The sequence below is a fragment of the Mytilus edulis genome, chromosome 1, assembly GCF_963676685.1.
Source record: "Mytilus edulis chromosome 1, xbMytEdul2.2, whole genome shotgun sequence".
Taxonomy (NCBI): domain Eukaryota; kingdom Metazoa; phylum Mollusca; class Bivalvia; order Mytilida; family Mytilidae; genus Mytilus; species Mytilus edulis.
This window is the reverse complement of record NC_092344.1, coordinates 30,781,670-30,808,463: the sequence shown is the minus strand read 5'-3', so window position 1 is coordinate 30,808,463 and position 26,794 is coordinate 30,781,670. Positions and strand designations below refer to the sequence as shown.

Sequence of the window (26,794 nt, the reverse complement as noted above, 5' to 3'; positions counted from 1 at the left end):
AGATACCCTAATTATGGTTGTGGCCAAGTTTGGTTAAATTTGGCCCAATAGTTTCAGAGGAGAAGATTTTTGTAAAAGCTAACGACGATGGACGACGACGCCGGACGCCAAGTGATGGGAAAAGCTCACTTGGCCCTTCGGGCCAGGTGAGCTAACAAAAGGAATTGATGAATGTGTATCAATGAGACAACAGACCAATAAACCAACAAAAACAACATCAAGAGATTTTACACAGATTTGGACAAGTGTCTAAAAAAGTTCAAATTAAAAATTGCTCCAAGCTTTTAAAGAGATATTCAAATAAATATCTGATATAAATGTATGTTGTTTTCCAAAATTAGCAAAGCAAAATTCCATCATTTGTTTTTAAGAACATTCACAAGCAAAATATTGGATCAACTGTCCACAAAAAATAGCAAGTTACAAATTAGTATGAAAAGAATGCACAAGCTGAAATGTCTCGCCTGCTTTACTGATCATGATTAAATTTGTATTGAAAGTCTTTAAGACAAATATCACATACTCTTTATATCATCAAGACAAAGTCAGATAACCCTGCAAGACAGACATGTACACTTTACAATCATTCCATATCCCAAACAAAGTTAACCATCAGAGAAACAGGCCTAATAGCACAGACACTTAACATAGAGCAATGAACCAAATATAGTTTTTTTTATAGTATCTGATAAATGGTGCTTATCATGAAAGTGTCAATTATCTTGATCACTGATTAACAATACAAAGTCAAGGTCATATTAACCATGTCTGATGGATATAAAACATTGCTAGGGTCTCATATCCCAAATAAAATGATCCTTTCACTGATTTGAAGTGAGAAATATAAATGACAAACAGTCACCAAACCATGAGATGAGGTCAATGGACTGTACATATGACACATAGAAACTTTGTTACAGAAGGCATTTACATACAAGGTTTGAAACAGATCAGATTACTTGAATGATCATGTGCATCAATGTTAGGTCAGGGGTTGAAGTCATAAAACTTTGCTCAGTGCTCGGAGCACAAAAATCATGCTCGAAACGCAAAATCCAGTATTTTGATTGGTTGATTCTTGAGTCTGAGTACAAAAACTCGTGCTCGAAAGTTTTATGACCGCAAGGCCAGGGCTATGCTAGTGATATTTATTCAGGGGTAGTTGCTATATTTTTTAGTAATTCTTAAAAGTGGTGACTGTGAATTTAAACAACTGTGAAAAAGTGGGTTTTCCAGCTACAAGCTACAAAAAAATACCATTTTGACATCTTCAAAAACTAATTATTTTGTTTCAATGATAAGTGTTTTTTTTTCCTTTTTTTTTTGTTTTTGTTTATTCTGCTGAGTTTAAAAAGCCATTTTTTTTAAATTATAAGTTAACCTACTTTTAAATCCAGTGAAAATAGCAGTTTATCAGAGTATATCTAACCACATTACCTCATTTCTCAGTACTATATTTAAGGTGATCAAGTATTTTGATTTGAAATAAGCGCACTTTCTTATAAAAGTTGTAATTGGGAAATAATTACTTTTGAAGCAAAAACATAACAGACAAATAGATAAATAGCTTTTCAAACAGTTTCTTCATCCAATCATGTAATGCCTTCTTCCTACCATTTGAAAAAGGAACTTATAGCACAAGATATTTTTATTTTGAAAGCCTTGAAGATCAATGTCTCTTACAATCTTACTGAAGGACAAACTTGACATTGACCAACAAACCAGGAAAGTAAGGTCATGGTCAAATGAACCCAGCCAGACAGACAATTATACCTAACTATCATTCTTTACACATTATATAGTTGGCCCATTACTTATATGAACAAACCTAGTCACAAGTCATGACCAATAAAAATTAGGTCAAGGTTAGATGAACCCACCATACTGTTTGAGCAATGATTCCATCTATTCTACTAAATTGGTTGACATTTTACTCATATTTACTGTGGAAAAAGTCGCATGAAAAAATTAACTATACAGTCAAAGGCCGTTTGGGTTTTAATTTGATAAAAAAAGACCAAGAATAAGCACTATGATTGGTCTCACTTTTCCATATTTGGTGATTCTTGCAATTTTTTGCTCTCGCCCATATGGAAATAACTGACAATATAAAAATTGTATTAGTTCATATACATTTGATATGATAGTTGAAGCCAAAAAAGTTATCCTTATTATTCTAAATCACTACAGAAATCTTAAGATCCCTAATGATTATTAAACAAGCTGTTAAGTGCAAATTCTAACTTGAAAAATTGCATCACACAGAAAATATCAATCTCTATTAGTTCCTTGTGATTTATGCATGAATAATTTTTTAGGCAAATATTTCATCTGCTAGAATTGATTATAACAATAAATGAAAGCATGTCAAATTGTATTTTTTTAAACAATGTCAGTTATGAAAAGGGATGTTCAAATCAAACTTCATGACATCCATAATTGACATAAAATGCACACATGTTATGATAATAAGCTATTTATGATGATCACAACATCAAAATAAAATTGAACTTAAAAAGATATAAACCAAATAGAAGAAGCCACTACAATTATACAAACATGCATAAATTTTGATAGTGAAACTGAAAGTAGAGCTGGGGAAGTAAAAATAACAAAAATAACACCTGCATTTTGTCAGGACTCACAGCTCATCAAAATCCCAGGTGGCAATCCTTTAAGGAATAGGGAAAACAAAAATATAAATAATATCAAGTAATAACATAACTTCTACTGACAATACTATCAGATTATTACATGGCATTTTTCATATCGCATGTATTATCAGCCCTAGGTTCAATATCAGCCCAAGAGCCGCATGGCTCGAGGGCTGATATTGACCGAGGGCTGATAATACATTCGATATGAAAAATGACATGTTATGATCTTTTTATCATATGCTTCAACAATGGAGAAAATAACAGATTCATATATTGATCCTTTTACGTTGTTCCCAAATAGAAGTTCAAAGAGTGAAAAGTTCACGGACGTCGGACCCCAAATTTAGTACATTCGATATGAAATCTTTTTAGCATATAGAGAAAAAAAAAACTATTTTAATAAGGACGAATCAACAATAAAAAAAATAATCCAACAATATATATAATGAACACTGTTTGGAAAAGTCAACTTTTTTTAAAGTAACTTTCTAAATTATGTTTGAAACTTTTAAAAAGGGCATTTATTTAATAATTTGGTTTTTTTTTTTTTTTATGTTTTTTTTTTTTTATTATTTTACACAATATACTTTCCAGTATCCATGTATCCAAATAATTGGTTTGTATACAATAATACTTTGTAATGTTTTTCACTGAAAACGTAGTATTGAAGTGTATTTTCCACAATTTGCTGAGTATCACCGGAAAGCCATGCGATAACGTTACGGAAAGGCATGTGATAACAATCGAAGCATGTGATAAACTTTTCATATCAGCCCGCTAAGCACCAATTTGAAAAATATGAAGTTTACGTAAATTTTAATGCTTTTATCATACAGTAAAATTCATATGATATTTAGTCTAAGTATATGATAAATATCCTTATTTTGTGATTAAGTCCTGAATAGCTGAGCTTAAATTATGGAATTTAGGAACTTGTGTTAAAGTGTTGTTTTTCTTATTAAAAATTTCAAGAAAACAATACCTGAGGATTCCTTATTATTTATGGGATACCAATTTTCGTGAATTTCATGGGTAAAAGTAATATAGGAATTTAATTGTTCACCGACAAAAACATTTTCTATAGGTTGGTTTGCAGACTTTAGCATAATCATTGAAATCATGTAACAAAAATTTTCCCCAATCCACGAAAATTGGTATCTACAAAAATTAACAAATCTGCAGTTACAAAAAATATTACTAATTCAATTCATTGTAGACCTCACATAATTATTTCAAAAGTTGAAAAAAAGATATGCTCTTATTCTGTTCTGCGAGAGGTTTTTGTTCATTCTGCCTGGTGCTCTCAAACTTACAAATAACTTATCATTCTCATCCTGAATACTTTGAGATACTGGCTGGTGTACCAACAATCAATGTATATCATTTGACCAAATTACAATGATATATAAATACATATATGATTTAAATGCAATGACAACACAACTGACACAAGACAAGATTACGTATATGGGGATATGGCAAAATTACATAATGGAATAACGAGTCCTACCATTTCATGCAAAACATACTGTTTCTAAACTGATTTTTTTTATATTGAAATATATCAAAGTCTTGAATATAATGCTTTTAGTTAAAATATTCTTAAAAATTATAGGCTCTTATAAGAGCATGTGTCGCTCATCTTCAACAATGGCCAAATTTTACAACAACAAAATAATAATCATTTAAGGGAGGTAACTCTATTTTAAAAGAGTTAACTGACAATTCAGTCATGTCAGTAAGTATTTGTAGAAATTTTCCTGATCATTTTTTTTAAACGTTTTTAAAATCTAATTGAGTTTTCAAGATGAAGACAAAAAAACACCAAAATATTTTTAAAATTATAATTAAAGGGCAATAACTCTAATAACATGTTGACTGAATATTTAGGCCATAATGGGTTATTTACAAATCTGATCTGATCTTTTCTTCTAGACATAAGGTTTATCTCATATTTCTGAACAGATTTTCACTACCTACAGTGGTTTTTAAGATAGAATGAAATTCAAAACAGTGTGGGTGTGGCCATTGATTGACACATTAAATTTATCCATTGACTGGGACAATATACGTGAACGTTTGTCTGTAACGACCACTGTTCACGACGTACCTACGATAGACATTTAAACTGTGAGGTCACCAAAGGTTTCTTAACGTCTTTAATTATAAAATATATCGAAAAAATTAATCAGGAATAACCTTTATGTCACCTATATAATTGATATAAATCAAAACATTGTGTTATTTCTGATTAATTTTTCGAATTACTTTATTAAGGTGTTGAGAACCATTGGTGACCCCATAGTTTAAGTGTCTTTAAATAGTACATAGTGAGCAGTGGTCGTTACATACAAACGTTCACCTAAATTGTCCCAGTCAATGGATGAATTTAATGTGTCAATCAATGGCCACAGCCACACTGTTTTGAATTTCATTCTAATGGTAATTGCATTTTACACCTATGTTCTATTTTTAGCCATATTGGTTTGTCAAACGCATTTAAAAAAAAAACTAGATATGCAATTAATGTTTGGGGTTAAGTTTGATTCCAATTGGGACAGCCGTTTCAGAGAGGAAGATTTTTGTAAAAGTTAATGAACAACCAATGACAAAGGACGCTAAGTGGGGGAAATAGTTCCAGCCAGGTGAGCTAAAAATTATATATGTTTTTTTTTTATTTATAATAAACAATTACCTCAGACCATATTATGATATAATAAATTTAAAAAAAATCAAACTAATGAATGTTAAGAGTCTCAAAGGATTAAAATCAGGTAGGAGTATTTGTTTCCGAGGTAAAAATGCTAGGACAGAAAAAGTTTGAAGCTGTCGTTAAATAAACAATAGAAAAGAATGAAATAAAATTGATAAATAATACAAAGAGGAAATGAAGACAGAAGACAATACAACAGTAAGAAAGCCAAAACAATGTGAAGGATGATTTGATGATGAGAATGATTGATGCTTCAGCAATTTTTATCAGATGCAGAAATATTGTTTTAAATTTACAAAATGGAGGCCTGTAACAAAACTATTTATAAATGTCCATCTTTGAACTTATTACTATTAAAGGGGTGCTTAATTAACACTCTTTACTTCCAGCCAGGGTTAGCACTGAGGAACCTCTAAACACTTAAAACAGAACTCTCTTTCCTTTACAAATTATATCACAGAATTGTATTTAACTACCTAAAGTTTTTTTTTAAACATTTCAAAGCACTATTGCTGGAAATCTGTTTTATTTTGTGAAGAGTTGTCTCGTTGGCAATTACACCACATCTTCTTTGTTATATGTTATGATGTATGAGAGCTGTATTTCATTTGGACTTAATAACCGCCTGTTTTGCTATAAATATGTCATTCATTTGTAAAGTCAAAATTATTGTTAGAATCCTCACAACAAACACCCTTCAACCTTTGCTTTGTATAGACAGGGACCATAGTTTGTCTCTTAAAGGAATTGCTTCTCTTTGTCCAAAAGATATATAATAGGAATCACAGTTTTAAAAATCTTACATTCAGTTTCCTTGTCAGTTTTTCTTTAGATATTCAATTTATAATGAAGTTCTTAATTATGTCTTTTGATTTCTTCTCACTTTCAAAATTAAAATGAAGGACTTTTATTCTCAATTTTATTTGATGATTGGTGAGCAAGTATAGGTTAGCATGACAACTGTAGGTTAGTTTGACAGATGAATGTTAGTATAACCATGTTTGTCCATCTATTTATACAAGATATAATATAGTCAAAGCAATAAACATGATGATTATGGCTTAGTAAGTTCGGATTAAATGATGAATGAATGTTGATTGTTTGTCTGGTTTATTATAAGCTTACTTGTCATTAAATCCATTATATTGAGCTGTCTTCTTTTCATCATTCTCCAAACCTCTTAATTTCTCTTTTTCTTGTACTGAAAAAATAAATCAAGTAATGTGTAAGACATATTGACATTAAAAAGATGGGTCACCTATTCTCTCAATGAGCTAATGGTCATCCCTTGCCTAAAACCATGAGGAAAAACATCACAAATTATATTCTAATATCAAAGATCAACTTTTATTTCAGTTAGACACACTTTTGAACATAGCTGACCAAATGCCTGACAAAAGTTAACCCAAAAATGCACTTAATCTTATTATCATTTATACAACTTATCTTTCAGACCAGTTATAGGCTGTTTTGTGGAATTTCTGTAAGCCTGTTTTTTTAAACACCCTACTTGGAAATTTCTATAAGTTTGATTTTATTTTCAAAACAGATGAAACAGTAAACATTTCCATGGTATTTATATACCCTATCCCTTACCATACAAGTTCTACTTTAGTATAAGTAAAACTCTTGACTTACCATGGTATTTATCTCCTCTGCTGCGTTTTACAAGGCACACTATAAATAATATTAGTATAAGTAAAGCTAAGACAACCATCATAATGATGAACCATTCTGCATTATACACAGCAGATGCTACCTCTGGAAATAAAAGAAATAAAATGAATCAATATCATGTTTAGTTTTTATCAAAGATGATTTACTGTAAAATGTGTCAAAGCAACACGAATGGCCCCGTCTTGAAAAATCTGCTATTTCAATAACAAATGTGGACACAAACATAATGGTAGTTTCACATATCAAAAATCAGCTCAAAATGTGGAGGAGTATAGAAAAAAAGTCTGTATAACTGTGATTTTCAACAGTTTTCAAAGTTGTAAACCCTTAATTTTGGCAAAAATTAACGGAGAGAAACAAAACTTGAACTTGATCTGTAACTCATCAAGAGTAAATCACATACCAAAAATCAGCCCAATATCTGAAAACATATAGAAAAAAAGTCTGTATAACTGTGATTTCCAACAATTTATCAAAGTCCATAGCCTGTAATTTCGGCAAAAATTAGCCGAGTTGAACAAAACTTAAACTTGATCTGTAACTCATCTTGGTTAACTCACATGCTAAAAATCATCCCAATATCTGAAAGACTTTAGAAAAAAAGTCTGTATAACTGTGATTTTCAACAATTTATCAAAGTCCAAAGCCTGTAATTTCAGCAAAAATTAGCGGAGAAGGACGAAACTTAAAATTGATCTGTAACTTATCATGGTTAACTCACATACCAAAATCAGCCCAATATCTAAAGGCGTTTAGAAAAAAACTCTGTATAATGATTTTTTGCAGAATGGCGAAATGACGGGATTTTGGAATTTTGGAATTTCAGAATTTCGGAATAACGGACAAGGGTACAACTATATGGCACCGACAACTTCGTTGCGGGGCCATAATAAACTAGTCATAGATACCAGGATTGAAATTTTATATTTGTGCCAAACGCATGTTTCATCTTCAGTGAAGACAGAAAGACTCATCAGTGTTGCTTGAATAAAATAAAGTTAAAAAGGCCAAATATAGTACGAAGTTGAAGAGCATTGAGGATCAAAAGTGTAAAAAAAGTTTCCAACACCAAATCTACTTGCAAAGTTCATTTTCAAGTTTTCCTTTCCCTGATTCTGATCTCGCTAAACGATCAAATTTATGATAGGAAATATTTTTACAATATTATTTTAATCTGGAAATTAGCTAAAAAATTCTGTCAAGAAAATCTACAAATCTATACAATAACAAAAACAACAGAGCAACAGTTTTCATCTATCATGATAGAGAAAGTAAATATTTTTTACCATCAGTCTTTGCTGTTGTTACAAGTCTAATTTCACTACGAGCTTTAAATTTTCCACTTTCAGCAACCACTTTAACTTCATAAGAACTACCAGAAGTCAAATTATTTATGACAGACCAAGTATTTCTCTTTTCAGGTGGTCCTGATTGAAATTTGTGTTCTCCTGAAAAATAAAACAGAACTGTTACATATCATTGCCTTCTTCATGTATACTATAATGTATTTTTACATAAAAATAGTTTTTCTGATCAGCAAGCTTTTTTTTTAGACATAGTTTACAGCACATGAAAAAAAAAATCTTTGTTATAACTGATTAACCATTTCAGATGTGTAATGTCACATATACAATGCTTTCCAGTATGATGAAAAAACTTTAATTCCTGCCGACTTTTCTTTAATGTCATGCCATGGCATAGCCGGATTTAAATGATGCCGACCTTTGATAACTAATTCCATACATTTCACTAAAATTTAAATCAAAATTCAATTTGAATGTCTTATTTACAGTTTAAATTCAGCCAACATGATGCAAGAGTGACAGTAAGACACAAGTTTACTCAAAAAAGTGATGACAGATTTTAAGTTAATTCAACATATTGAAAAACAATTATGATTGTGACTTTTACGATTTAAACATTATATTCCATGCTATTCTGTTTTTGAAATTTTGAATGTATGAGATAATGAAAAAAAAGTTTTCCTCCATATATACTTGACAATTCTTCCACCAACAGAGACTAGAAACAGAAACTATTGCATTCAAAGTTTTAATTAAAATGGAGGACACAAACGGTTATATTTACCATATTTTCTGTATTCCACAAAGTAATGATACCCTGCTACATCACCTTTGTTTATCTGCCAGGTAACATTGATAGAAGTTTTAGCTGGGAGAGCATCCACAATTAAAGGGACAGTAGGCACTGAAATAATAATAAAGACTAGTGTTTAGACTACAGCAGAATGTACAAATGATCATATTTTCAATGTACAAGGTAAAAGTTTGAGTCAGCCTTTTCCCATCATATTTTAAAAAATAAATATCTATTTCCCACCATTTTTTTACTTGTTATTAATACATTATAGGATGCCTTTAGAAAGTAACATTTTCTTAGGTTTCTTATTTTTTTTTCCGGGTTAACTAATGTGTTTAATGTTATAAGCTGTATGTTTCAGTTAATCCTGATACAGGAATCAGATAATCAATGTTCATGGTTAAGGGGTATGTATTGTGGTGGTTTTTTTTAAGGATTCAGTATACTATTTAAGTTGAATCATTTTAATCATTTTTTTGCTATATAAATACTAACTATTTTCAGCAGCAGTTTTGACATCTACAAATTCAATGTCACCTCTTCCTGTTTTAGTTTTGGCCCAAACTTTTATTCTGTAATTAGTATTAAGCTCAAGTCCTGGTACCCCAAATTCATACTGCTTTCTTTCTGCTACCCATTCAGGTTCTGACTGTACAGGTATAGATTCTTTGTCCACACCAAGTCCTATAACTGAAAAATTTAATATCACATTATAAATTTGTTTCATTTTGAGAAATTGTTATTGTTTGAGGGGTACTAATTCTCATGGTTTCCAGGGATAAAGGTTAAGCATTAATTAAATTGTTTTAACAAAGATTTAATCCATGTGAGATGTGTATATGTAGTACTTTACTTTTGTTTTTTTTTATTTGAAAGTTTGAAGTTTAAGCATATAGGATATTGTTTCAAAGCTTACTATTTTACTATGTTCAGAAATATTGTTTTAAATTAATATTTTTTATGCTTGAATTCTTATATTCTTACAATGAATAACCATTCAAATTAACATGAACAGTAAAATTTAATTAAATATGTCAGAATGCACCACAGACTGAAGAGCTACAGTTAAACAACTAAATATTCGATCATTTTAAAAATAGTATTAACACTAACATGCCATTTAACATTAATTCATATCCTGCATTTTCATACTTTTCGATAAAATGTTGTCAAATTGCTTAGAAATGTCCTTGTCATGATAAAAAATATGAGAGCACAAATTGAACAAAGTGTTTTCAATAAGATTTGCATGAAATGAACACACAAAAATTGACCCCAGCCACAAGGTAGTAGTAGTAATCAATAAATCATGTTTATGTTTTGTTGATTAGTCTGTTAGATACTTAAAAAACATAAGAAAGAATAATTAAAAAAATGAAAATAAAGTCATTTCAATCTGAGCATAAGAAATTTAAAAATTTAGATGCCTTCACAAAAGGACCAAAACTGCCTAAAACAAGTGAAGATATTATTATACCTTATACTAATGTAACTTTTCAACATGAAATGGCCTTTTATTTTCGATAATTTTGCAATACTGGGATTCATAGTTATTGTTAAAACTGTTAATTCAGATACTTTTTCCATGTAATTATTATTGTGAAAAATAGGTAGTAAAATTAATAACCAGCACATTTTGACAGCATTATTTGCACATGTATTGATTGTCCAACAATCACAATAATGAATACATGCAATAGTTTCTGATTTTACAGTATCTGAATGCATTATTTGCTAACTGAACTCCAGTTCAACTCTGAAGTCCAAGATGTTATTTTTTAAACAGATGCAAGCTTCATATAATGTATTAAGTTTAATTCTACAGGCTTTTATATTGCACTCGTTCTATTTGAGCAGTCAAAATGCGTTGACTGTATATTTCTATGTCATATACAGTCACCGACCCGATATCACTTTTCCTCATGAATATTTAAATAGAAGTTGCTGAAATAATATTTAATTATTAATACAACCTCTTCAACCAATGCATACAACGATGCGTGGAACAACTCAACGTTGTTTCTTCTGCAATTAATGGAATTATTTCATTTGTTAATATGTTTTGTTTGCAACCTATAAATCATTATGTTTTATGCTTATGGTTGATATTTTAGTCCATACTCAAACGATTTCGTTCACCATCGAGTGTGGATTTAAACAGGTAAATGTACATAATTTTCATCGTGTTGTAATTTTCTCTGCGAGCATGATATGAGGCCTTTTTAAAGGAGATTTCCACCAATATTTAAATCAAATAAATAACCGTAACGTATTTAAAAACAACAATTGAAATTTTTTTTTAGATTGCAGTATAAAGACAATAATAGTGCATTGACTTGACATAGCAACGATATAAGGATTCGGCCCGAAACGGGGAAATAACTCAGCACAGCCTCACATTTCCCTGTTTCTAAGCCTCATCCTTATATCATTGATATGTCAAGTCAATGCACTATTATTGTCTATATATGTCTTGTTATACAAGTGGCTAATTATCTGTAAAGAAATGTGCAGCAATGATTGTGGTTTGAGACAAAATAGAATATAAAACAGATGAATACATAATGTTATTAGTAAAGAAACTACTGTTATTCCAAACTTCCTCAACCACTGCTTTCTATAGTGAAACTTCAGTAACTTGAAAAGTCTCATGCATTGTATTACCCCATGCTAACTAGTTATTCCAATAGAATGAATGTGAAAAAGTTGGAAGGGAAATCCAAAATCCTGCCACAACCAAGATACTTTTACCAAGTAAGTAATTTTGCAAACATAAAATGAACAAACAAGCAGGAAAAAATTCCATGTCCTAAAAAAATTTAATAATAATAATGACCCCAACCAACTCACATTCATTTCATGGATTAACACTGATATATCATACAAATTTAATTTGTATATTTTATAATTTCAAAATAATAACACCACTTCTGGTTTTGGCAGTTGTGATTTTTATATTAAATTCCAGATTAAACTGAACAATAAAGTCTTTGAAACTTCTATTAAGTCATAATCTATCCATGTTTTAAAAATTTAATTAAGAAGTCAAATTCAAATCAATAAACATGGATAAAGCATATGCAGAGAAACTCTACATTATAGTCTTTGAGCTTTAAATTGTTTTACATTGCTACTGAAGTTTCACTGAAGAGTATTCTTAAAGTTCTAAAAGGGACAGATTTAGAAATAATTTTTTTGAAGAGAGAATAATTTTTGAAGATAAGTTAAAATGCCATTGACCAGGATGAGCAACTTATATGTAAACAAGAAATTTCTAAATCTGTCCAATTTTTTAACAAGCAAATAGAATAAGATGTTTACCACTAGATGCAAATAATCCTGTTACTGAAACAAGTTTTTTTTATAACAATTAACCCATTATATCATGTGGTACAGTGTAGGCAAAATAAAATAAATAAGAGGCCACAATACTGTAGCTAAAACCTTGCTACAAAATACTACTTAATCCCCCCTCACAGTAAAGAGCACTTTCCACTGATTCAAATAATCAAAGCTTTAAGTTATAGTTTCAAATGTGGACAGATGTACAGATGGACAACAGTACAGAAATGTCCACAGGAATCAGAAAGACAAAATAGTAAATATCTACAGGGCATCATATGACCTTCAACAATGATAAATACCAATACCATATTGTAAGCCCTTAATGGCTAAAGGAATAACAAAATATGAAATATAATTATCTCCCTTACAATACTTATATTTTCAAAATCCTATTCTCAACACAACAAGAATGTGTTCATAGGGCCTAAATTAATATATTGTTTTTTTCCCCAATCCCGACCCTGCCAAGCCTGGTGTGGGTAGGTAGGTAGGGAAATAATCTTATTTTTTCCAAAAAGCTTGAACAATATCAGACAATCTGGCAAGCCTGAAAATCCAAAATTAATAAAATAATATTTGACTTAGTTTTGACAATAAAATTTTATGAGTAGCACCATTTTTGCAGGGTCGGTCGGGATTGGGCAAACAAACAATATTTTATTTTAGGCCTAGTACATGGATGCCCCAATTGCACCATCATTTTCTTTGTTCAGTGGACCGTGAATTTGGGGTTAAAAATCTAATTTGGCATTAAAATTAGAAAGATCATATCAAAGGGAACATGTGTACTAAGTTTCAAGTTCATTGGACTTCAACTTCATCAAAAACTACCTTGACCAAAAACTTTAACCTGAAGCGGGACAGACGGAAGGACAAACAAACAGACGAACCAATGGGTGCAGACCAGAAAACATAATGCCCCTCTTCTATCATAGGTGGGGCATAATAAAAAAACCTGTAGCTGCTGAACAAAGTATACAAACAATATCATGCAGGCTGTTTACAATAATGAGTTGTGCAATATGTGAAATTTTGGGCTAAAAATGTTTATTAAACATTAAAAAACATATTTTAACAATTAACAAAAAAATAACAATTAAATCATTTTCTATAAAAAAAAAAAGTTTCTTTCAGATATTTTGAAAAGTAATTTATTCATAATTTAAACTAACAATTGGTTTTTTTTCTATTATTCTCTAAAAGAAATGAATGATTTCTTTGAAACTATACAAAATTGCTAAACCACTGATCTGTCATGCCCAGATTTATAACTTCTAAAAATGAAAGTTTTTATTTTACAGATTTGAGTAAATTAAATTATTAAAAACATTATTAAGTAAATTTCAGTGAATAAGTAACCTAACTGAAAAAAAACCAATATAATAAAACTGAACAGACCCATAGCTTAAGCATAGTAAAATTTTCCAAATATCACTAGCCATCCTAAACAATCAAAAAGTAAGTTTTATTTAAAGCTATATAAAGATAAAGATAAAGATACATGTGCAGATACAATTAAAATATCTTCCTGATGTTCAATACTTACTTTCTTCATATTCTATATCATATCCAACTATTTTTCCATTTTCTTCCTTTGGTTTCTCCCATTTAATTTTAACAAAATGACCACTTCTGTACATAGATTCTAAACTTTGCACAGGCCCAGGTACTGCAATTACAAATACAATTTCATTGTTTGATATTCGTTGAATGCTTGCACTGAGGTTTTAATTTGTTCTTAAACGATCAATTAAATCATACCTTAAAACGAAAATATAACAATGAAAGGCAATTGTTTTGGAAAATCTCTGTTATTTTTTTAAGAAACTAACATAATAAATTGTAGGCTTCTCATCAACTCCTTGCTGTATCATAGAATTTTATAGAATTTTCTATATTTCTCTCTTTTTACTAAAAATTCAAAGGGGAAGAATTCTTCATTTTATGAAAGTATCATGTTAGGAATGCTAGGAATAATCAACATATTTTTATCTGATCTTTTCAGTTTTTAAAGAACTTATAGAAAGCAAACTTTCTGATATGAAATGATTTTAACTATATTTTACCCATTATCTTAATTAGATCTGCCTATTATATTTCTTTACCAGAGAAAACTGTTAACAAGAAATGACTGCTGTTATGGGAGACAACTCTAGTTATCTTCCCGATATGATAAAAATGATAAAAGCATTGTACCTACCTCCCTCAGGAGTTGTTATGTTGATCTTATTACTTCCATTAGAATCAAGGTATGTATTTCTAGCAACAACATCTAACTGTAGATCAGCGTTTGGTGGAAGACGAACTGTTCTCCTAATTTTACTTTCTGCTGTAGTTTGCCTCCTCTTTCTCCTCCCCTTTTTATTAGTACCAGGAACCTCTACCTGAATCTCTTTGACCTTATCAGGTTGGTCCATATGCCAGTATCGTATCTGAAAAATATTTCAAGAATACTATTAGAAATATACAGTTAACAAGTGATATTATTGTACAACTTGTCAAAACTAGTGAATCACTCGTTCATCAAAGTAATAGGAGATTTTTACTTGACTGAATGTTCAATAAAATTTGTCAACTTTTAGCTCTAAAAGTTTATACAGCATCTTTTTCCATTTGTAAAGGGCTCAACTCTAGAAAGGTAGAAGTGATGCCAACCAAATTCAATAGAAATAAAACTTCCAATTCTATCATTCATAAAAAATTGGTTATGGAAATTTAAATGTAGCAATTGTTTTTACTGTACCTTGTATCCATCAAACTTTCCTTGCATTGTTTCCTCTGACATGTCAACAGCATCCCATCTAAGACCTATTGTTTCATGTGTATATGGTGCGTCTGGATCAACTTCAAAGTTTCCTGGTACTACAGTAGGTACTGCAATGGTCAAAACAGAAATAATGATATCATGCATGACTGAGGAATTACTAGTTTTATATGATATAAAACTAGTAATTATCAAAATAAAAAATTAAGTATGAAGTTTAACCTCCATGTCTAAGGAATTTCCATGTTTTTGTGTATACAAATAACAATATTTTTTGGAAAGAAGAGTCTAAAGCTTTACATGCATGACTAAGAAATAGTTTTATAATAGAAGAAGAAGAAGAATATACAATTCATAATTTATTCTCTTTTGTATTTATTCACAACTGACCTATATGAATTGTGTGTGTTAGTGTTATAAAAGTACTGTAAAAGCTTGACCTCAATTACGAATTGATGTGAAGAATTTTACCTCCCATTCCAGAATGTCCTGTGTATACCAAAGGTGTGTTTGAGTTATAAAGTACTGTAAAACCTTGACCTTATGAAGAATCTTACCTCCCATTCCAGAATGTCCTGTGTATACCAAAGGTGTGTTTGAGTTATAAAGTTTTGTAAAACCATGACCTTATGAAGAATCTTACCTCCCATTCCAGAATGTCCTGTGTATACCAAAGGTGTGTTTGAGTTATAAAGTTCTGTAAAACCTTGACCTTATGAAGAATCTTACCTCCCATTCCAGAATGTCCTGTGTATACCAAAGGTGGTATTGCTGCTTCTCCTTTACTGTTCACTGCTTTCACTTGTACTTTATATTCTTTATATATATTATTCACATCAATTTCCTTCCTGGTAGTCTTCCAGTCTGTTACCTCATATGACTTTTTATTGCCAGCTTTATCTTGTGTTATTATCACATACTTGAAATCTGGTCCATTTTGGTCAATAGGTTCAACTGGCTATATTTAAAGAAACATAAACATTTTTTTATTAAAATTCAGACGGTTTAATCTAATCTGTAAGTTTTCTCTTTTGAGCTGCTTTACATTTTGTTATTCAGGGGCATTTTATAGCTTACTATACGGTTTGGGGTTTGCTCATTGTCGAAGATGGTACATTGAACTGTAGTTGTTTACATCCCTTGATCTTTGGTGTATAATTGTCTTATTATCAATCAGGCCATATCTATTATTCTCTTGTATTTTGTAAAAAACTATTTGTGTAATAACTGTTGTTTTTCATAGTAGTATGTAATCTATTTGGGGAATATACCCCTTGACACATTGCAAGGGTGAACAATAAAGTTTTCAATACTGTGAATGTATTCATTTTCATGGTTTTCAATTTTTTGATAATTGATGAAAAAGTATGTTTTTGTGGCTATTTGATAGTGTGTTTTTTTTTTCAGAAGTCTGCATACAAGCCTAAAAGAAGATTTGATAAACATTAAAATTGTGGTTCACTTAAATTGCATTGGTACCCCATAAATAACATTGTTTTTGCTTTTTTTATCTTACTGACTGTACTGTAGTATACTTACATCCCATTCAATGACTAGTTTTCCTGTCATGTTTTCTACAATCCTGACATTAGTTGGATGTTGTTCAGGAATAGCTGCTTTTGTAGAACATATGGGTGTGATGTTAGAAAAAACACTTTCTCCTAGCTGGTTTCTTGCCTTGATTTGGAATGTGTAGTTAGCATAGGCAGACAGTCTCTGTTCATATTCACTCACAGTACCTATTGTTTCGTTTATCTTTTTGTAAGCATTGTCATAATTGGTCTTGGAATAAATGACATAATTTGAAATTGGCATATAGTTGTCAAATCCAGGTCTCCAAAATAATGTCACCTTCAGATTACCACAGGTTTTGATGGTCAAGTCTCTTGGTGGATCTGGTGGTGCTGTAAACAATTACATGGATTAAAAACAAGCATATCTTTGGTTGAAATTATCTATGTAAAACATTTCTGTTTTCCAGCACACCAATAAGTCTTTTTTAAATAGCTTTGAACTTCGTCAACTAGGTCAAGTCACATCAGTGTTCTCCCCAGGGCCTTTTAGCATCATGGTAATGTAATGCTATAATCTTAAATGTGATGCTATCTGAAGTGATTTTCTTATAGATTATTTTATGAATGGGATGCTATAATTTTTAGAAACAATAATTAACCGAATCTTTACTAATAGTTTTCACTATGATGAAAATATTTAATTCTAATTCTAAGGAGAATTAATTTCAGTGCCCCCTGTCACCCTACCAAATAAAACTTTGTAATAGCCCTTACAGGAAGAAAACTTACCTTTGACCTTGAGCTGACTTTCACCAGTGTCTGAGTCTACTTTGTTATCAGCTACACATGAATAATTAGCCGAATCTTTACTACTAGTTTTCACGATCGACAGAGTATCTCCGTTCTCCAGGATTTGTATGTTGCCATCATCATCGTTGTTATTAATGCGCACTCCATTTTTGAACCATAATTTTTCTAAGAATTGCTGTTCTGAAGGGTCACTGGTAGCCAGACAATTAAATATTGCACCTTCTCCATATGCCAGACTCCTTTCCACTGGTCTCAGAGTCACTTTAGTTTTTTCTGAAATGACGTAGTCAGTCTATGTAAAATGTTTTTAAGGAAATATCAGAGTTATATTGGAATTTATATTATGACTTGTTATTTGTTCATTGTTGATTATCTATATTTGTATACCTGATTTTCTTAGAGAGTTTGGTGTTTGTGGTTGATGAGAATAGATGTACTATCCAGTATTTATTGATATTCATGTTATTATTTAATGTAACCTCATTGGTTGATATCTTTGGCGGAAGTACATGTGATCCATCCTCATTCTTTCAATATCCAAGCTGTGGGAAGGTCGTGCTCCACGTGTTGTCGGCAAAGTAACTATATTCTTTAACTTTTACTTACATTTGCCTTGGTGGCTTTAAGACCTTGGTGGTCATTTATATATGCCTTGGTGGCAAAAGACCTAGGTGGTCATTTATATATGCCTTGGTGGCAATAGACCTAGGTGGTCATTTTATATGCCTTGGTGGCAAAAGACCTAGGTGGTCATTTTTATGATTTTTTACATTTGCCTTGATGGCAACAATGAATTAAAAATACTAGCCTTGGGGGCGTCAAGACCTTGGTGGTCATTTATATTCGTCTTGGCGGCTTCTTGATAGAACTAGATGGTAATGTTTGACCTTGGTGGCAAAATGTTTTGGGATTTAGACTTTAGGTAGTTGTCATCAACCAGGTGGTCAGATATTTGTTATGCCGTGCGCCGGTTAAACGCAGGGTAAAGTGCTATCGCTATATAAAATATATGTGGAAGTGGGGGCTCTGGCCATTTTGGAAAATTGTAGTTGAAAGGAGAATAATAAATTATTTATAGGGTAAATAGTTTCTTTTGTTACTTTTGACTGTGTAGTGGACTTTTCATTTATTGTAACATCGAACATACTGATAGAAATGCTATTTAAAGACTTTGTTAGAAAAGAATAGAATTATCGAGAAAGTGGAATAATTTAGTGTGACATGTCACTTGATATTCATGTTTTTTATCGGAGTGATGTGTATTGAATTATAAGGTGTCTTCGTCGAGGTCCGCGTTCAGCGGTCTGTTTGATTGTACATAGAATTGAATAAAATGTTTTTGTTTTCAGATGGTGTTACTTACAGCTTTGACAGGGTGACGAATGAAGGAGAGGTAATATGACATTGCACGATGATTTATGTCAATGAGTTCGAACAGCCTTTTTAAATGGAAAGGATTTTTCTAATCAGAATATGGTGAGAACAAATTGCAATTGAAGTAATGTTTTGATTTCTGAAAATAGGAAAATAATAAATGGGGAAAATATTGATACTACACTAAATTATGTATGTCTGTGTTGAGAAAGGCAGAAGATGCCAATATGGCACGGTACTAAAAAAAAAATCTGTGATGGAAGCAGCTTTATGTTCAAATGAACCTATTTAAAAGTAATGCTAATAATTTTTCCGTAACTTCATGATGTTTTTTATTAGATGTGTATTTAATTTCATTGATGTGTTGAAATATGTCACAAAAATCTTTTGTCATGGGAGAATAAATAATGGTTGCAATATTTTTGTTTTGTTTTGTTTTATCTAAATTAATAAATACATATAATGTTGAATGATTTTGTATACTAGTACAAATGTTTATAGCTTGTTGTTCGGTGTGAGCTAAGGCTCCGTGTTGAAGGCCGTACTTTAACCTATAATGGTTTACTTTTTAAATTGTTATTTGTATGGAGAGTTGTCTCATTGGCACTCACACCACATCTTCCTATATCTATTAAATTTTATGTATAATGGTTGAATTTTTTAATTTAAATTTCTTTGTCTACAGTTCGAGGGACACTGATTCCCTAGTGGTTTTCCACGTGGATTGTAGGCAAAGGGATTTTTCCTTTTCAAAGTGTGACTAATGCTGTCTTTAGTACAAATAAACAATTTGTTATTGGTTAATATATTTTCAGCAGACATGTGAAGAAACGAGTGGAAATACATTTGTCAATGTTCCTGATTATGAAGTAAAGAGTGTGTTTGATTCAACAACAGTAAAGAAAGAGACAAGCCAGCATAGTTTACACTTGGAGGTTAAGTCCCTTTGCTTACAAGCTTTCCACATGCTGAAGATGTTATTAGAATAATGACAATGTTCATTTTGATATGAGTTCATTGCCTTAACTCAACTTTTAAAAGTCCGTATGTGGTCAAATTCATGAGAATTTATTGAATTATGAACGATTCAAAATTTATTAAAGAACTGTTTACATGCATCTTTAAATGTTTAGAAGGGTTTTAAAGTAATTTTAAAAGGAATAATATTTAATAAAAGTGTTGAATTTGTTTTGAGTATTGGGAATACTATTCCTTAAGGGAAAGCCTTGCTCGTGGTGTATTTTGAGATTGGCCTGCAAATATGCTGTATAGACTATAGAGTTTTCTATGCCCATAACTTAACATGAACTGGATGCAAGATTATATCAATCACTGAGGATATGTGTATAACCTCATTGGTTGATATCTTTGGCGGAAGTACATGTGATCCATCCTCATTCTTTCAATATCCATGTGGTGGTTGGTTTAAGGGCTATATGTTTGGTCAGGCAATATATATTGCCTGTTTGGGTTGATGAGGTTCTTGATAAGTTCCCCCCTCTCCCACCCATAATTAAGTACCAAAATGTGGATATGTTTTTATATTTATATTTCAATATTGGTATTACATGTATGCATTTTGGGTTGATGAGCACGAGACAACATTAGAAAAACATGAGCATTACCAGTGGCGGATCCAGAGGGGGGGTTCCGGGGGTCCGCACCCCCCCTTTATTTTGGCCGATCAATGCATTTGAATCGGGACATATGTTTGCACCCCCCCTGCACCCCCCCTTTGCCCTGGGCTAGCACCCCCCCTTTCGAAAATTCCTGCATCCGCCACTGATTACCATGGATCATGTTGACAAAACAAACCTTCGCTTTATCGATTTTCAAGGGAAAGATCAATTAGGGCAAGTGTATTGGCATGTTTGTGTTTGCTTTTTCATTACAATGGTAAAAATAAGATTATATATCTCGGATGACAATAATGTTGATTATAATGCTTCATCTTATGAGCTCCAGAGTAGTTTTATAACTGAAAAACAACTGTGCACTATATCCAGTGAGCTCTTCTGCATTGCATTGTGCATGGTAGTCCACATTTTGGATTCTGAAACGTTAAGATATTATCTTGTATTCGGTTCTTTCCTCTAGAGTTTTCTATGCCCATAACTTAACATGAACTGGATGCAAGATTATATCAATCACTGAGGATATGTGTATAACCAAAGTCATTACGTAAAATGATTAAAACTTAATATATTCAATAAATGAATAGAAAAATCACTATTATATTAACATGTAACGGGGCCAGCTGAAGCCTGCCACCAGGTGTGGGATTTTATTGTGTGTTGAAGACCCATTGGTGGCCTTCAGCAGTTTTCTCTTTGGTTGGGTTGTCACATTCCCCATTTCCTTTCTCAATTTTGTTGATTTATGTATTGCTTTGTTGAAAGATTAATATATAATGTCAATGAGGCATCCAATTTAAAATACCAATTCCAATTAGATATGGCTTAGTATTTATACCTCTGATGCAGAACTTATACTCATAAGATCTTAAAACTAAACTTTAATACAGATAGTACTTACTTCTAACTATAAGTTCCCCTGTTTTGTTGTCACTACCAAATCTATTGGAGGATATACAGGTGTATTTACCATTATCTTTCTTCAGAACATCCTGTAAAAAGTACAATTTAAATAATATATTTTTGTCATTGTTTCCAGTTTCTAGTTCATACATTTGTGTAAATGTTTTAAAATCAAGTTTCAAAGTCGACCATAGTTAGTTTTTGCTTGTCTGCAGGTCCTTATTCTTTTTGTGCTTTCAAAGGTTAGATATCTTTGGCCTTCTAAACTTTTGATCACAAGCATACATGATGACACTTATTCAAATTACAACTAATGTGGGTTTTTTTTCATCAAGACAAGGAAAACCAATTTTACCAAAGAATAAATATGTGAAAGAACTGACAGTGGAGGTCATCCGATCATTAGAAGTGATTATTCCATGTTATATTGTATTTGAATATTGGACATAAATTTACCTTTATTAAAACAGTATTGTAAGTAAATTCATATCTAACTGTGTTTAGGGGCTTACCTTTATTAACACAGTATTGTGAGTAAATTCATATCTAACTGTATTTAGAGGCTTACCTTTATTAAAACAGTATTGTGAGTAAATTCAAATCTATCTGTATTAAGAGGCTTACCTTTATTAACACAGTATTGTGAGTAAATTCATATCTATCTGTGTTTAGAGGCTTACCTTTATTAAAACAGTATTGTGAGTAAATTCATATCTATCTGTGTTTAGGGGCTTACCTTTATTAACACAGTATTGTGAGTAAATTCATATCCAACTGTATTTAGAGGCTTACCTTTATTAAAACAGTATTGTGAGTAAATTCATATCTATCTGTGTTTAGAGGCTAACCTTTATTAACACAGTATTGTGAGTAAATTCATATCTAACTGTATTTAGAGGCTTACCTTTATTAAAACAGTATTGTGAGTAAATTCATATCTATCTGTGTAGAGAGGCTTACCTTTATTAAAACAGTATTGTGAGTAAATTCATATCTATCTGTGTAGAGAGGCTTACCTTTATTAACACAGTATTGTGAGTAAATTCATATCTATCTGTGTTTAGGGGCTTACCTTTATTAACACAGTATTGTGAGTAAATTCATATCTATCTGTTTAGAGGCTTACCTTTATTAACACAGTATTGTGAGTAAATTCATATCTAACTGTATTTAGAGGCTTACCTTTATTAAAACAGTATTGTGAGTAAATTCATATCTATCTGTGTTTAGGGGCTTACCTTTATTAACACAGTATTGTGAGTAAATTCATATCTATCTGTGTTTAGAGGCTTACCTTTATTAAAACAGTATTGTGAGTAAATTCATATCTATCTGTGTTTAGGGGCTTACCTTTATTAACACAGTATTGTGAGTAAATTCATATCTATCTGTGTTTAGGGGCTTACCTTTATTAACACAGTATTGTGAGTAAATTCATATCTAACTGTATTTAGAGGCTTACCTTTATTAAAACAGTATTGTGAGTAAATTCATATCTATCTGTGTAGAGAGGCTTACCTTTATTAAAACAGTATTGTGAGTAAATTCATATCTATCTGTGTAGAGAGGCTTACCTTTATTAACACAGTATTGTGAGTAAATTCATATCTATCTGTGTTTAGGGGCTTACCTTTATTAACACAGTATTGTGAGTAAATTCATATCTATCTGTTTAGAGGCTTACCTTTATTAACACAGTATTGTGAGTAAATTCATATCTAACTGTATTTAGAGGCTTACCTTTATTAAAACAGTATTGTGAGTAAATTCATATCTATCTGTGTTTAGGGGCTTACCTTTATTAACACAGTATTGTGAGTAAATTCATATCTATCTGTGTTAAGAGGCATACCTTTATTAACACAGTATTGTGAGTAAATTCATATCTATCTGTGTTAAGAGGCTTACCTTTATTAAAACAGTATTGTGAGTAAATTCATATCTATCTGTGTTTAGAGGCTTACCTTTATTAACACAGTATTGTGAGTAAATTCATATCTATCTGTGTTAAGAGGCATACCTTTATTAAAACAGTATTGTGGGTAAATTCATATCTATCTGTGTTTAGAGGCTTACCTTTATTAACACAGTATTGTGAGTAAATTCATATCTATCTGTGTTAAGAGGCTTACCTTTATTAAAACAGTATTGTGAGTAAATTCATATCTATCTGTGTTTAGAGGCTTACCTTTATTAACACAGTATTGTGAGTAAATTCATATCTATCTGTGTTAAGAGGCTTACCTTTATTAAAACAGTATTGTGGGTAAATTCATATCTATCTGTGTTAAGAGGCTTACCTTTATTAACACAGTATTGTGAGTAAATTCATATCTATCTGTGTTAAGAGGATTACCTTTATTAAAACAGTATTGTGAGTAAATTCATATCTATCTGTGTTGAGAGGCTTACCTTTATTAAAACAGTATTGTGAGTAAATTCATATCTATCTGTGTTTAGGGGCTTACCTTTATTAAAACAGTATTGTGAGTAAATTCATATCTATCTGTGTTGAGAGGCTTACCTTTATTAAAACAGTATTGTGAGTAAATTCATATCTATCTGTGTTGAGAGGCTTACCTTTATTAAAACAGTATTGTGAGTAAATTCATATCTATCTGTGTTTAGGGGCTTACCTTTATTAACACAGTATTGTGAGTAAATTCATATCTATCTGTGTTTAGGGGCTTACCTTTATTAAAACAGTATTGTGAGTAAATTCATATCTATCTGTGTTGAGAGGCTTACCTTTATTAAAACAGTATTGTGGGTAAATTCATATCTATCTGTGTTTAGAGGCTGTACATTGTTTTTCATCCATTTCAGTGCTGGATCAGGTTTACCATTATGTTCACATTTCAGTGTCACAGAATTTCCTTCAGCAACTTTCACTTTTCCAGGACCATCAGTAACTAATGCTTTTAAAGCTGTTGTAAATTTTATAATGATTATTAAACGTACAAGCAATTTTTATAAACAGGAGTAAATGTATAAGCAATATTTATTATATTACCAGCAATTAATTAATTTTATTGGTTAAATATCTATTCACACTTCAAAAACCTTACAAGTAAAACAATACCTCATTTTGTGGTAACTCATTCAATCAAAAGTAATCTCCCTTTGACATAATGGATGATTAAGGTAAACAAATTGTGGCATATTGTAACTAATCAAGCCTATTTTTTTAATATCCTCCTCTTTTACACTAGTAATACATTTGTAATACCAAACTGAATAATGCAAAATGAGTCAAATTAATCCTCATATAAAACAATTACATATCATCCAAAAGAATGTGCCTTCTAAAAATCTTTGTGTCTACACATTATGAAATTCTTTTAAGACAAAAACTATTATTTATTAGTGTAAAAATAACTCTGGATTCATTATAATTGTAGTAACAAATGTTCATGGATGTTGTGACTTGAGATAACTTCAAATTTGAGTGTTCAACAAAACACAATTTCCTTACTTAAAATTTGTCAAATCGTAAAATCAAGTATCAATGTGAATAATTTATTTTGTAAATCCACAAAATTTGGTACATATGAAATATTGTATACTTTTTACAGTACTAATGAATCTTTTAATATGAGCTATTGTTATCAGACAGTTAAGTTTTGCTTACCCAATACATTAAGATAGACATCTGCCATCAATGATCCATGTTTGTTGGAGGCTTTACATTGGATAACTTGTGAATCTCCATCTGTAACGTTCTTGAATACTAGACGGTCTTTCTGAATTGTTCTTCTAGGGTTTGGGGGTGCATCTGTATATATAAAATGGATTATTTAAAGCAATGATAAAACATTAATGTGTGCCTTCTTACAATGCATTTATATTTTGCCCGTTTGAATCCTTAACATCAATTACACCAATAAATTAATAAATTATTGTGAGGTTTATATTATTGAGAATAATGCAATTTGGTGAGTATCTCAATAATTAAAACTCCCATTCAGATACCTGATACATACAACTGTGTGCAGATTTTCATGAAAAGGCAATTACTGATATTATTTTTGTTCATTCTTCAAAATATCACAATAAATGCATTAAATAAATTATTTCAGAATTAACAGTATTTTAGGATTTGATAAAGAAATATCTGAATTAAATAAAAACAATGAAACATGTCAAAGAAGTCACATGAATTCTAAACTGTGAAAATGCATTACTCTAATGCACAATTTTGAAACATATCATATCTACCCGTAGGTACTCATCATTCAAGGTACTGATCTTGCTAAAGTTTTAGTGATTTTCAGCTCACTGCCAGAGATTTTCCATCATTTGTCAATTTCCAAGACTTGAATTAAAGACACTATTCCCTGAATGTTTAAGAGGCTGTCCAAGTAAATTTCAGGCAAATCCTATGAAATGGGTGGCACGACATAATTTTTTCCCACTGAATTTTTGGTTCCAATGCAATGGATGGCTCAGAAAATGATTTTAAAGTTCACTAACAACGCAACAAAATTTTGTACAAAATGAAGAGTTATCTCCCCTTTTCAATGAATTTTCAGTGCTTTCTATGTATTTTTTTTCTCTTTATTTGTTGCAGTTAATAAGAAACAAAATATAACTTTGAGAAAGAATGAATTTGTGATATGAAATAGATGAAAAAATTTTGAAAACAAAATATGTCATGCGCCATCCACTGCCTGGTTTTTCCATGGACACCCTCTTAATCATTTACATACATTCATATTAAATTCTTCAAATAAGATCTTTATTTATGTCAGTGATTAAGATCATACCATTGATAGGTTGTCCATTAATGAACCAATTGACATCAGGAGCTGGAATACCTTCTACCATACAAAAGAATTCTGTATTCTCTTCTACCCCTATTGTTACATCTATTGGTTCCTTCACAAAATAGGGTCTGGCTGTAAATATACAAATAATTATAATTTCGCCAATCTGGGTTTATTAGCAGTGGCGGATCCAGGGGGAGGGTTCCGGGGGTTGGAACCCCCCTCTTTTTTTGGACGATCAATGCATTTGAATGGGGACATATAGTTGGACCCCCCCCCTTTTGTCCTTGGATGGGAACCCCCCTTTTTTTCAAATGGCTGGATCCGCCACTGATTAGATTGCAATTAATAGCATACTGTGGATTCAGTTCATGGATACCAATTTTCTTAGATAAAGGAAAACTTGTAAAACATGTTCGTGGATATTTAATTTCATGGTTTTGCAGAAGTCTGCATACAAAACTATAGGAAATTTGTTCTCTGTTGACAACTTAATTTAGTGGTTCACCTATACACAAGATATCCAAGAAAATTGGT

General features: G+C 31.1%; 1 protein-coding gene across 7 annotated transcripts in view; it reads right to left on the bottom strand.

Annotated features, from left to right (window-relative positions):
* LOC139511559 (neuroglian-like) overlaps nt 1-26,794 on the bottom strand; it is a 107,461-nt gene that overhangs the window by 10,704 nt on the left and 69,963 nt on the right. For 3 of the 7 annotated variants that reach the window (XM_071298396.1, XM_071298412.1, XM_071298404.1), the window contains 16 exons: nt 26,258-26,389; nt 25,123-25,266; nt 24,240-24,418; nt 21,490-21,580; nt 17,560-17,853; nt 16,796-17,160; nt 15,986-16,214; nt 15,236-15,366; nt 14,693-14,924; nt 14,039-14,161; nt 12,469-12,492; nt 9,643-9,837; nt 9,136-9,255; nt 8,334-8,495; nt 7,009-7,131; nt 6,496-6,571 (listed from right to left, as the gene is read on the bottom strand). In XM_071298396.1, coding sequence (XP_071154497.1) covers nt 6,496-6,571; nt 7,009-7,131; nt 8,334-8,495; nt 9,136-9,255; nt 9,643-9,837; nt 12,469-12,492; nt 14,039-14,161; nt 14,693-14,924; nt 15,236-15,366; nt 15,986-16,214; nt 16,796-17,160; nt 17,560-17,853; nt 21,490-21,580; nt 24,240-24,418; nt 25,123-25,266; nt 26,258-26,389 — 2,620 coding nt within the window. Of the gene's footprint in view, nt 1-2,624; nt 2,673-6,495; nt 6,572-7,008; nt 7,132-8,333; nt 8,496-9,135; nt 9,256-9,642; nt 9,838-12,468; nt 12,493-14,038; nt 14,162-14,692; nt 14,925-15,235; nt 15,367-15,985; nt 16,215-16,795; nt 17,161-17,559; nt 17,854-21,489; nt 21,581-24,239; nt 24,419-25,122; nt 25,267-26,257; nt 26,390-26,794 lie in introns of all 7 variants that reach the window. The other 4 variants (XM_071298427.1, XM_071298433.1, XM_071298443.1 and 1 more) reach the window with 4 other exon arrangements.